We start from the raw sequence: 13538 nt of genomic DNA on the forward strand, positions 1-13538 counted from the left end.
CCCAGGCGCCCCAACACAATGTTTTATACAGATTTCATGTTTTGTTGGTTTAGCATTTTACCACTCCATAGTCATAAGGATACCAGAATATCTATGAAAGGATACACAAAAAACTGGTAACAGTGGTTGCCTCCAAATGGTTTGATCACTGACAGGTGGGCCAAGGTATGTGTATGGATGGGTACCTTTTTAATTCAGACTAGGTTTTTATTCATTTTTAAAGGATTCTGGAATTTTGTTTGGTTATTATTCATTTAGTAAGGTGGTCAAAGTCAACTCACTGATAAACTCACAAAGAAAAATACTACTCCATCCCTCCTCCATGATTCTAGTCTGAAGAGGCCCAGAAATGGCCCGGAGGGCAAGAGGATTCCTGCATGGGGTTCTTTCCTTACTACAGGACTATTGTTTTCAGTGGACAGAAAACATCTTGGATCCAGAAGAGTTTCCAGCTTTTATTCTACACCGCTTACAAATAGCCTGTTTGAGACTATTTCTGCATCCACAAAATGGTGCTAATTCTTACCTCTTAGTGTTTTTCTGAGGATTAAGTGCGACAGTTCTACAAGCGTTTTGTAGAGTTTCAAGCACTGTCTAAACATGGGCATCCCACTTGCCCATGTACGGTCTCTCCTCCAGGCCTTTGCTCAAACTTTTTCTCGCTGGAATACTCTTTCCCTCTACTCTGCCAGGGGAAATCCTAGTTATTGAAACACTGAGCCTCTATTTCTCATCAGTAATATTGGTAAAATGATAGTAGCTATAAAGAAGAGCGAACATGGGGCGCCTGGGTGGCTCAGTTGGTTAAGCGGCCAGCTCTTGATTTCAGCTCAGGTAATAATCTTGGGGTCCTGGGATCGAGTCCCATGTCAGGTTCCATGCTCAGCGGGAAGTCTGCTTCAGCATTCTCTCTCCCTCTTCTCTGTCCTTCCCTGCAACTCACACCCTCTCTCTCTAAAGTAAATAAATGACTCTTTAAAAAAAAGAGAGAGATAATGTGATAACTAATGTGCACAATACCTGCTCAGAGTAAATGTTCAATAATTATTAACTCTTACTATTCTGACTCATCTTTAATGCAGGCTGAAATACCACTTTCTCTCCCATGATTTGCACCTCCGGGTGTATTCTTATTGTTACTATTTATTAGTCATTTAGAATTACTCTGTCCTCCAGTGATTCATACCTTTATTGCAGCACATACTACTTTTTACTTTTCTGGTTTGGTTACCCTGTCTAGCTACTACATGTGACATACTCTAGGGCAGAAAACATGGAGCACCATCTTGTATCTCCACGAACTGACATCCAGTGAATGCTGCAGACATGGCAAACAGAGCGGAAATGAGAACAGGGCAGCGAGTTGCCCTTCCCCTGGCCATGGGTCTCTAGAATTTCAGCCCCTCCTCCTGCTCAGATATGCCTGTTTTTCTTTTCAAAAGGCTGAACCTGGCTTGCAAGAGGAATCTGCAAGTCAAGGCCCGAAGGGCCTTAGAGCATGGCAGCTGCTTAAAGGACCAGCTCGCCACCTTCCAAGGGAACTCTAGGAAGCCTCTAAGCCAGGGAAGAGGAAAGGCCAAGGAGAGGCTAGCAGCAGAGTGTTAGAAGCTGGTATTGCTCAGTCCAGTGTTTACTGACTTTTTCAAAGCAACACCTGGCGGCTTTTCTGGCAGCTTGGCTAGAGGGCAAGAGTGTGCCTTCTGGAGCCTCTCCCATGTCCTCTGGGGATGGATGACACAACTAAGCTGTCTTCCTACGGGAATTTGGATCCAAGCCTCTCTCCTCCACAGCGTCGGACTTCCCTGCGCCAAGCTGTCTCTTACTGCGATAAAGTTTGGTTAACACCTTGCTCATAGCAACTAGACAAATGTCCTCCCCCAAGGACAGAGGCCAGCAAGTGTCACAGAGTCCAGGCCACTGATGTGCCTCAACTCTAAGAGGAGAAATCGTGAAGATCTTTCTCCCCTTCCCCAAAGTTCTATGTCCCTCAGGAGGAGTCCTTCCCCCACATAAGGCCCAGTCTTTTGTCCTGGGCTCAATGCCAGGGATAGATGAATTCCCATAAAACCTGAACTAATATTAAAAATCAGAGCTTGGGGCGCCTGGGTGGCTCAGTGGGTTAGGCCGCTGCCTTCGGCTCAGGTCATGATCTCAGGGTCCTGGGATCGAGTCCCGCATCGGGCTATCTGCTCAGCAGGGAGCCTGCTTCCCCCTCTCTCTCTCTGCCTGCCTCTCTGCCTACTTGTGATTTCTCTCTGTCAAATAAATAAATAAAATCTTTAAAAAAAAAAAAAAAATCAGAGCTTGGACTGGGAGTTTGTAGCTTCTGATTACAAGTGTTAATAGCTATATTAAAGAACTTTTTTTTTATATTAAAGAACTTTTTAAAAAAGATTCAATTTTTCTAAAGTAATCTCCATACCCAACGTGGGGCTCAAACTCACAACCCCGAGGGGTGCCTGGGTGGACCAGTGGGTTAAAGCCTCTGCCTTTGGCTTGGGTCATGGTCCCAGGGTCCGGGGATCGAGCCTCGCATCAGGCTCTCTGCTCAGCGGGGAGCCTGCCTCCCACTCCCCCACACACACTGCCTGCCTCTCTGCCTACCTGTGATCTCTGTCTGTAGAATGAATGAATAAAATCTTAAAAAAAAAAAAAAAAAAAAAAACTCACAACCCCAAGATCAAGTTGCATGCTCTCCCAACCAGGTACCCTCTTAAAAAATTTAGGAATACAGGTGTTATTACATCTCTCTGAATACATGGAATGTTACATGTATCTCATTAACACTGCAATGCATACGTTACATGCATTACCATTATTTGCATACATTTACCTGTATTATCTTTTTTTGTTATCCCAACCACCGTGAATTGTTCTTATCCCCATTTTAGAGGTGAGAAATTGAATCTCTGGGGAATTACTCAGTTGAGAAGTGGCAGGGATGGTGTTTGCATTCCCCTCTATGTTCTTTGCTACCACGCTGAGCTCTTCTGGAGTAGGTACTGTTTTTGGTCACTGCCTCTGAAGTATAATGAAAACAGCGGATCCTCACTGAAGAATCATACATCTCTGTAAGTATTTTGCATTAAGCAAGATGGTTCCCCCCTAAAGACCCTAAAGAATCGCAATGGTAATTGACTAACTAGCCTTGTTGGGGTGGGGCAGCATTCTCCCCTGACTCTCTAGGGTTCTCTAGGCCCAACTACATTCCCAACCTTGCTGATTTGGATTTGTAAGTCCAGCAACTCCAAGGCTGTTTGGAGCTCACGATCAAGGGAAATCCTTGCCAGGCCCTTGGCCAAAAACTAGGTTCCTGGAGCTTCACAGGAAGTCAAGAGAATCACCTTCCCTGGAGGCTGCTCCTTGATTTACCATTAGAGTGACCTGGCAAGGATGCCGGTCTGACATCCCGAAGGGTTACTACTTCCATTTTTGTAACATTACCAGTTTAATCCATTAGCTTCCTTGGGGATACCTCAGCTGCCGGTTCAACCTGAGTTCCAGTCTTTCTCTTTGGCCTTATGATTCCTGGGCTCTGCTTCAGCTTCTAATACTAGCTTTTTGGGGACAACCTTAAGAATTACTTAAAGAGGACAAGCAGCAGATTATGGGAGATGAGTAGTTCTAAACTGGGAGTGATTTTGCCCCCAATCAGGAGACATTTGGGTGTTAAACTGTTGTCACAACTTGGGGGTGTGGAGGCCAGGGATGCTGCCTACCACCACACAATGCACAGGGTACCCTACCACGACCATGGATTATCTGGTCCCAGATGTGCCAAGGCTGAAAAATCCTGTGGTATGAGACCATGATTGTTGAATGAATGTCAGATGGACTTGGGACTGGAAATGCTGATGTGCTGTGTGCTATTAGGCATGTCAGTGAACTTGGGTAAAGCTTAGGTGAGTCAGCACAGTGATAAGAACACAGGTTCTGGAGCTTGAATTCCAGCTTTACTAATCAGCTGTGTGACCTTCATAGGTCACCTCACCTCTCTGAGCTTTTTTCCTTGACTATAAAAATGACCTCATAGGGATGTTGGAAGCCATTCACAGAAAATGCTTTGCACTGCACCTAACCCCCAAGAGCTCTTGTGTTAGCTGAGGTTATTACCCCACTGGCTTCCTTGCTCTCCCTCACCTACAGCACATAGTTTTGTATCCACATATTCAGTGTGGGACACTGTTTCCACTCTTAATGCCCCCAACTCCTTAAGGACAGGATCTTAGATTTCCCTGCCTTCCCCAAGACTATTAGGAGGATGTTTAGCACTTAAATACCAGACTTTCCTTAGTTGCATGGAAATTGAATCCATTCTTAATTCACATTTTTTGGTGTTTCAACCCTCTTTGCTAGCTAACCTTCAGCTGGATAGGAATATTCTTGGTTTCGCCACTTCGCAGAAGTTTTGAAAGGGAGGTATAAGGCTTTCACAAAATGGGTCCCCACTTCTACCCCTTTTGAGACCACCCAATTTGAGACAGATCGTTGTTAACCAGCACCTCTGTGTTTATTTTGTCTCAGTTAGCTCATGCTGGGGCTTAGAGAAGCAGTGGTTGTGCGTAGACCAGCTGAGCGCTCTCTTCCCTGGGTTATCAGTCGCGCTTTAGCCGAGCTGGGGAAGCCTGCTGGGCCAAGACTGAAACCACAAGGAAGATGCTGTGCAAGGCTCTCTAAACAATTTACTGGTTGGTTCAACCAAAAAAAACCCCTCACCCCTTTTTTTCCCTAGCAAGGCTAAGACTATAAATTCTCCAAGAACAGGAACTGTACCTCATCTGCTTATTCTAGAAGGTTTAGACACTCTAAGAAAAAGTGTCTTTCATTCTTCCATCTAAGAATGAAAGTGAAACCTACAGGTGGGACTAAAGGCAGGCAGATGGAGGCCCGCCTCCATTTCCAATTGGCTATATCACTTCTTTGGGACTCTTTCCCTATCGGTGCCACCCTGCTTGTGGGGCCGTCACAAAAACAGATGGGACAGCACAGCAGTTAACGGGTTAGGCTGGCCTGAGGTGGAATCCCCAGTTCTTCCACTGCCCAACTCTGTGATGTTGGACAAGTTATTTTGCTGCCCCAAGGCTTGGTCTCCTCATTTGTAAAACAGGTATAAACCGTTTGTTGAAATAACTAATTAAAACAGAGCTTGGTACAAATTAGGCCCCTCAAGAATGACACATTATTATTTTATTAAATTCAATCGGAAAAAAAACCACCAATTATCATTACTTGGACAAATCCATGCTCCCTCTGAGAAATAAAGGGAACCCTCCATGTTCTCAGGTCATGGCAGTGCCACTTCTCAGCCCTGAAGATTTGCAAACCACAAACGGATGACCCATTCCCACTTCCCTTGTCCCAGCTCTCCACCAAGACCCTCCGCAGGGGCAAAGGACAGAGGCACAGGCATATGGGTTTAGAGAAACGTTGTGTTTAATGGTAAAGCTTAGCACACTCCAGCACCGGCATGGCCTGAAGTCGAAGCAGCAGGGGCGGGTAGGTGACCCTCATGGAACCTCACATGGCGAAGAGGATGAGGAAGGCGACCATCAAACAGAAGAGCCCCATGGCCTCAGACAGGGCAAAGCCCAGAATGGCATAGGAGAAGAGCTGCTGCTTGAGAGACGGGTTCCTGCCAGGGACAGAGATCGATGCCAGCCAGGGGAGAGGAAGGGGTGAGGGCATGGGTGGTGAAGGACACAGGTAGAGAGGGCCAATGGCCAGGGGGGTGGGGTGGGGTGAGGTGGGCTGCTGAAACTGGGAGAGGGCCTAACCTATATATATCCCGGGGATTCAGACAGGTAAGCAGAGTACCAACATGGTAAGTTTAAGACAGCCAGGTTGGAGACATATCTAAATACTGATTCAGAGATCACTGGAGAAAACCGGAGGTTGATGGAATCAACTCCGAGCTAGCGGGAGCTCCTGCTGAGGCTTCTCCCAAATGGGGTGGAATTTATGGTAGGAGATGCTCTAGGCCACCCCCAAACTTACCTGGCATAGCCAATGATCAAGCTGCCAAACACTGTTCCAATGCCAGCCCCTGAACCAGCCACACCAACTGTGGCAGCCCCAGCGCCAATAAACTTGGCTGCTGTGTCAATGTCCCGGGAGACAACACTGGTCTGGAACTCCCGTCGGGCCACCTGGAGCGGGGAGTTGCTGCTATAGGATGGCTGGGAGGCAAGCAGGGAAGGAGAGGTAGTGAGGCACAGGGCAGGTTGCTGACTCCCATACCCTCACTTGACCCACCTGGGCACTGAAACTGTTGGCAAATTGCCTGGTAGGAAGAGAATGCTCAAGACTGCAGAGCATGCTGGGAATCAGTCCTCAGGCCCATTTCCTGATAGGGCCAGGGAAATTTTGTAGGTTAGGGAAACTTCATTTTTGCAAACTTCTCACCTACAACGTTCACCTTAGGGTACTTAGAGCTATTAAAGCACCACAGATTCTCTAATTGTCCACCCACTCTGGACTACAGGTCCCTATCTTGAAGAACCCCTCGCTGGGGAAATTAATTTTTAAAATTTTTATTTTTAAGTAATCTCTACACCCGATGTAGGGCTCGAGCTTACAACTCCGTGATCAAGAGTTGCACGTTCTACCGACTAAGCCAGGCAGGTGCCCCTGGGGAAATTTACAGGAGGGCCCACGGTCCTTTACCTGTTTAGCTGGGATCTCTGGCCTACTCAAGAGGGAGGCAGACACAGGCCTGATTAGATCCCTGGTACAACAGCGAATCTGTCAAATCAGAAAGACACATTCCTCCAAATCAAGCAAGGGAAACAGGAAAACCTAGATGCTGAAATTGTGTCAAAAATGGCAAGATTATAAACAGAAAAAACGCCCAATGTGTTTCAAGGTCAATTAATGCATTCCTGTTTCTACCAGACAGGCCTACACCAGAGACAGCTGTCCCAGACCCAGGTGCAGTTAGCAGTGGCAACTTTCCCATTTAAACCCAGGTACCAAAGTTCATTTCTACAGGCACAGCCCTGATCACTATCCCAGAAGGGAAGAACCCACACTAACATCAAACTAGGGACAGGGAGGGTTTGCACCCGGATCACCCAAAGAATCAGAAGGGGGAAATCTTATTTTGTTAGAGTGTACTCACTGTTACACACCCCGTTATGGACTGGGTCAAGAAGCCTGGTGAGGCTCCTCGAACCACCAGCTAAGCAAAGCCTCCCTGCAACCGAGCTTTCTTGAAACATGCCGACAAAATGCAATGGTTCTCAAACATGGCTGAACACTGGAATCACCTGCAGAGTTCTGGCCAAGCTTGACTGACTGCTTCAGCGGGCTGTCTGGCTACCGCCAAGCCAGCCTCGGTGTAAAGATTATCTCCAGACTCTGACCAAGCTCCCAAGCCAAAAAAGCTTGGTTTACAGGTCTAAATAAACAGGGGTTAACTGCATCACTACACCCCCCCCAAAAGGCCAACAACATCTGGATGCCAAGCTTCTCTCAGTTCATTCATTAAATGTCGACAGGTCCCACATCTGGCACTACAGATCACCCCGGAGCCGCAGCTTACCAGAGCCGGAGAAATGAGTAGTGCCCCGGTGGTCTGCATTTTCTCAGTCTGCAGAGGAAAAAATAAAGATTCATTCACAGCCCAGTCGTCTGCTTACAGCGGCGACCTTCGGTCGTCCCCTTCACCCCGTCCGTCCTCCCTCCCTGGACCACCACGTTCTTCCTTGCACCGTGCCCCAGCTGAGGAGGGCATTAGAGGTCAGAGGGACAGCGCGAAAGGGTCTGCAAAGGAAGGTCACGGGGATCTTCAGTAGAGGAAGGAGGGCCCAAACCGCAGTAAGAAAATGTTGCTCAAGAGGGTGGTCTCCAGGGAAGACTTTTGGCGGCAGATACTGGGTCGGTGCCCGGCAGAGTGCTGCCCATGTTACAGCTGTTCTCGGCCCGCCTCGGTGGGGATAGTTAATCGCTCGTTACCGTTGGTAATTAACATTAATTGTTAAGGATATAGGCAACCATCGCTTCTCCCGGCCCGGGGGACAAATGCCCCTTCACACAGCCCAGCCCACGCCCCTGCCCATTGCTGCCTTCCGGCCCCCAGTCACCTGCACTCCCACTGCCCCGCTGCCCCTACACCGACCACAGCGTTTGCCCCGCTCAAGGTGACTGACTCACCTCCCGGCTTTAGCTCTAGGTCTCAGCGCTCAGCTCCCCCACCCACGTGTCCCGGTGTCCCCCCAATCTCATTGGTCGCAATCCTCCCGCATCCTCATTGGCTAACATCCTCAAGTCCTCCTTTCTTATTGGCTTTCCGCAGCTTCTTCCTCTCTCTCCACAGGAGCTTCGTGGCAGTTCCCGCCTTCATGCGGGTGAAGGCGGGGTTTTCATCGGAGATTAGGCTTCCGATTGGTCAGTCCCTGAAATGCTCAACCATAGAGTCCGCGGGGCTCAGAGGTTCCAGAACCTGCCGCACAAAATGGCTGCCAAGGTGGACGCTGCAGAAAAAGGCGTGGGAGAGATGACGAGACGCCTTACGCACACAGACACATGACCTTGGACCTACGCCTTCATTCGGGCGCTTGGACCTTCAGGCACGTTGTGTGTCGGGATTTGTAGTCAGGTCGGAGGCCCAAGGACGGCTGAGATCCCGCGAGAAGTTCCTCCCGAAGCCCGGAGAGCCAACGCCTTTGCAGCAATTCGCGCCCTCGTGATTCGTGGAAGCCTTCCTTCCGCCTTGGAGAATAAAGGCCTCCCGCTGGCAGTGAAAGTTAACTACTGGGCTACGGCGGCTTTGTGGGCCTCCGCCAGAGTTCAGAAGCCATGGACAACCAGCAAGATTTTTTTTTTAAGGTTTTTTTTTTTGTATTGCAAAAAGCAGATTCTATGGATAAAACACTTAATACTCCTGCAGAAAAACGAGCAAAGGATAGGAGCAGGCAGTCCGCTAAAGTAGAAATAGACATTCGAGGAAATCATATTTAACTTCGCTAATCAAAGAAATAGAAGTGAAGTGGATGGAGCAAGGTCTTATTCTAGCTCCTAGTTCCAAGAATCCATTTAATATATTGTTCTAGGATAGAGGACGTGTCAGATATTAAACTGATAAGAATAGATATAACACTTGACATTAGCTAAAAGGCCTAAAAGCTAACAGCATTCTTTTTTTTTTTTTTTAAGATTTTATTTATTTGGCAGACTGAGATCGCAAGTTGTCAGAAAGGCAGGCAGAGAGAGAGGGGGGAAGCAGAAGGAAGCAGAGGCTCCCTACTGAGGAGAGAGCCTGATGGGGGACTGGATTCCAGGACCCTGAGATTATGACCTGAGCCAAAGGAAGAGGCTTTAACCCACTGAGCCACCCAGGCGCCCCTCAGAATTCTTTTATAAGTGTGAGCCAGGCACTATCTTATACTATTGCCAGTGAAAGTCTGAGTTAGGAAACCTTTCCAGAAAACAATATGGACTGGAGGAAAATAAAACAAAATATTAATAGTTAATTCTGGATAGTGTAGTAAGGTTGATTTATATTTTTATGAGTCTATAATCACAGCAAAAGATTAAAAATCATACTAATCTGAAAGCTTAGACCTCTGGATTCTTAGAAAAACATTTTATGACGGAGATTAGGATAGCTTGTTGGCATGGTAAAATGGAAGGAATGTGGATTTTTTTTTTTTAAGATTTTATTTATTTATTTGACGGAGAGAGAGAGATCACAGGTAGGCAGAGCAGCCGGCAGAGAGAGAAGGGGAAGCAGGCTCCCCGCTGAGCAGAGAGCCCCATGCAGGGCTGGATCCCAGGACCCTGAGATCACGACTTGAGCCAAAGGCAGAGGCTTAACCCACTGAGCCACCCAGGCGCCCCAGGAATGTGGAATTTTGAGATAACACAGGCTTGAGTTCCCTGCATGGCTCTGCCATATAAATGGATATACCTGTGTCTGAGATTACCAAATTACCAAATCTTTCTTGGCTTTAGTGTTAGAAGCTACCATTGGTTGAGGCCTCATCATATGGCAAGTATTGTGTTAAAATTCCTTCAGCTCTTAGACGATTTAATCCTTAGAACAACCCTTTAAATAGGTACTTTTATCCCCATTTTACAGATTACTCCATTTCACAGAATATCCTCCTCCAGTTTGACATCTTTGGTGAAGAGGTAAAGTCAGGATGCACCCAGGTGGCTTAGTTCATTAAGCATCTGCCTTTGTCTGGGGTTGCGATGGATCATGATCCCAGGGTCCTGTGATTGAGCCCTGCCTCAGGCTCCCTGCTCAGTGGGAAGCCTGCATCTCCATCTGCCCCTTCTCCCACTTGTGCACACTCTCTCTCTCTCAGATAAATAAACAAAAATCTTAAAAGAAAAAAAGAAGTAAATTCAGTGTTTTTGGTTTTTTTTTAGATTTTATTTATTTGGCAGAAAGAAAGAACACAAACGGGGAGTAGGAGAGGGAGAAGCAGGCTTCCTGCAGAGCAGAGAGCCCGATGTGGGGCTCCATGCCATGACCCTGGGATCATGGCCTGAGCTGAAGGCAGACGCCCAACAACTGAGCCACCCAGGCACCACTAAAGTCAGTATTTGAACCCAAGTGTGTCTGGGTCCAAAGCAGAAACTCTTAACCTAATGGCTAAGGAGGTTCTTGGGACTCCTAAAACTGAGGAACATGTAAAAAAGGGTTAATACTACTTGCCTTATAGAAATACGAAATAAAATAAATGCAAGGCATAGGTTGGTGACTGGTGAATGTTCTCTTTCTGTTCCTACTCTAAAGAAAGTTATATTTTTGGGACATGTGGTTCAGTCAGTTAAGTGTCTGCCTTCTGCTCAGGTCATGATCCCAGGGTCCTGGGATCGAGACCCACATTGGGCTCCATGCTCAGTGGAAAGTCTGCTTCTTCATCTCTCTCTGCCTGGTGCTCCCCCTGCTTGTGCTCTCTCTCTCTCTATCAAATAAATAAATAAAATTTTAAAAAAAGAAAAGTTATATTTTCATGTGGATTATCTCTGTCTACATGTATTAATTTTTTTTCGAATACAGAGTTGTCATACAGCTGTACTCCCAGCATACACTCAAAGTTGTCGAGTTTGACCTACTGTAATTCAGGCCGTTCAATGTGAGTCTATAAAGTCTTGAAGTCTTAACTAGCAGGTTTCAAATCCTGGCACTGCCACTTATTATTGTGTGATTTGGGGCAAGGTTCTTAATCTCTTTAAGACTCAGTCTTCATCTATAAAAGAGAGATATTCCTTTTTCAACAAGATTGTTTTAAGGAGTAAATGAGATAGTGTATGTGGAGGTGGACTTTTCATTATTGAACTAAAAAGTACTAGTAACCAGCAGTGGATGTGAAGTGAAAGGTAGTTGGGAAACCTCAAATCTGGCCCTGGCATCTTGGGGTGAGACAAGCTATCTTGGAGGGGCCAAAAAAAACTGTGGGAACTTAGAGGATTTCTGTGTAGGCAGAAATGCTATTGATGAAGGTGGCAAAGAGCAAACTTGTGGATAATAAGTCAGGTGGGCCCTCTTTCCAAAAGCATTTCTGACTCTTAAAATCCTCCTTTCCTGCCTAGAGTCTTATCGCAACATCTTCTCTTTCTTCCTCTAAGCCCGGTTCCTCACTAGAAATTCAGTTCAACAAATATTTTTGAACACAGATGAATAATACCAGTTTCCACCCCAAACAAACTCAAAACTAGCAAGAAAATCATGATGCAAACAAATCACTAAAACGAATCATCTTCATGGGCACCACAAGAAAACTACCTACAAAATACAAAGAAGGGAGAGACTAATTTCCTCTGGAGAGAACCAAGGAAGGCCTTTTTGAAAACAAAAAAAAGTTTCTGGGTTGAATTTTGAGGATAAATATAAGTTAGCTAGATATGTCAGGGGAGAGGGTGAGAATGGATGCGGCTATTCCAGGCACAGCGAACAACATGTATAAAAACACAGGAGAGTTGGTGTATCCAATCTTAGACCAGTCAGCAATGGCCATGACATGGCACAAATGTGACTGTTGCTCTTCTGTTTCTGGCAATACAACTAAATTAAATATTCTGAGTCCTCTGACACAACACCTAAAAATGCTACCGAAAGAAAAAATATGACAAATATATTTTTAAATGCATGGCCTTGTTTTTGATAGCTAAAATAAAATGTGTTCTCTATCATATTAAATTACCAATTTTCCACAGTCCGAAAAAACACCTCCTCTCCTAAATGACCCAGCTGGTAATGATATATTCTGGAACAACAATAGCAACAAATATAAAAAGAGGGATTTTTGGGGGGGGGGTTAAGGAGAAAGATGACTCATGGTGATAAATGCTAGCTTTTAAATGCATAGCTGGCCTCACAAGAAAGTGAGGAAAATCCTTAGGGACCCAAAACAAAGAAAGAACTTTAAACCAGAGCAGTAAACATGTTATATTAAACTGAAGCAGCCATGGCTGGGAATATGGTGGGGTAGAGAAAGGAGTGTTAGTTGTAGGAATTAAGTGGCTTGAGTTTTTTTGTTTTTTTTTTTTTTTCCAAGTAAGGTTTTTTTTTTTTTTTTAAATATTTTATTTATTTAGTAGAGAGATGGAGAGAGAGCACAAGCAGGCGGAGGGAGAGAGAGAAGCAGGCTCCCTGCTGAGCAGGGATGTGGGGCTCAATGTGGGGCTCAATACGGGGCTCAATGCAGGGCTGGATCTCAGGACCCTGGGATCATGACCCAAGCTGAAGGCAGCCACTTAATCACAGAGCCACCCAGGCGCCCCATTAAGGGGCTTGAGTTTTAACCCTCATGAGGACAGAAGGATTTGGGGTCTGTGTGAGAAAGGGAGCTGGAATTGAAATTTCCAAATAAAGCTAAGATCCTCAAAAGGCTATACCCTTTGATGGGTGGACCCCCCCCCCCAAAAAAAAAATCCATCCACAGGGAGGCAACAAGGAAGCTTATCTACCTATTCCCTGCTCTGGGTGAAACACACACACACACACACACACACACACACACACACCTTTCCTAAGAATTTGTAACTACAGAACAGGATTATATTTTATGCTGATTTTGAATTTAAATCTATGCCCTGGGGCACCTGGGTGGCTCAGTCATTAGACTCGAGACTAAGACTAACACTGGGGGCACCTGGGTGGCTCAGTGGGTTAAAGCCTCTGCCTTTGGCTCAGGTCCTGGTCTCAGGGTCTTGAGATCGAGCCCTTCATCGGGCTCTCTGCTCAGCAGGGATCCTGCTTCCCCCTCTCTTTCTGCCTGCTTCTCTGCCTACTTGTGATCTGTCTCTGTCAAATAAATAAATAAAAATCTTAAAAAAAAAAAAAAGACTAAGACTGAGTCTTAGACTCAGGTCATGATCCCTGAGTCCCGGAATCAAGCCCCACATTGCATGGTGCTTCCTGCTCAGTGGGAAGCCTGCTTCTTCCTCTCCCATTCTCCCTGCTTCTGTTCCCTCTCTTGCTGTGTCAAATAAATAAATAAAATCTTAAAAAAAAAAAAAACAAAAAACCTATGCCCTGTTGGGTACCTGGCTGGCTCAGTTGGTAGGACATGTGACTCTTAACC

General features: G+C 46.1%; 1 protein-coding gene and 1 non-coding gene across 3 annotated transcripts; both read right to left on the minus strand.

The window, feature by feature from the left end:
* Positions 1–5415: 5415 nt before the first annotated feature.
* On the minus strand, positions 5416–8252 carry ATP5MC1 (ATP synthase membrane subunit c locus 1). Of its 2 annotated transcripts, none has more exons than XM_044248769.1 (5): positions 8152–8252; positions 7541–7588; positions 6664–6741; positions 5995–6176; positions 5416–5632 (listed from the first exon to the last, which is right to left on the minus strand). In XM_044248769.1, exons 2-5 carry the CDS (start codon positions 7577–7579, stop codon positions 5518–5520), a joined length of 414 nt encoding a protein of 137 aa, XP_044104704.1. In that variant the 5' UTR covers positions 7580–7588; positions 8152–8252; the 3' UTR covers positions 5416–5517. The 2 variants fall into 2 exon arrangements, with proteins under 2 accessions (XP_044104704.1, XP_044104703.1); XM_044248768.1 differs by having other exon boundaries at positions 8082–8155.
* A 689-nt stretch (positions 8253–8941) lies between these two features.
* On the minus strand, positions 8942–9127 carry LOC122907933. Its single transcript, XR_006384801.1, has one exon. It is a non-coding gene; the product is annotated as a U2 spliceosomal RNA (small nuclear RNA).
* Positions 9128–13538: the final 4411 nt, after the last annotated feature.

This window comes from Neovison vison, chromosome 5 (genome assembly GCF_020171115.1).
Source record: "Neovison vison isolate M4711 chromosome 5, ASM_NN_V1, whole genome shotgun sequence".
In the NCBI taxonomy this organism is placed as follows: domain Eukaryota; kingdom Metazoa; phylum Chordata; class Mammalia; order Carnivora; family Mustelidae; genus Neogale; species Neogale vison.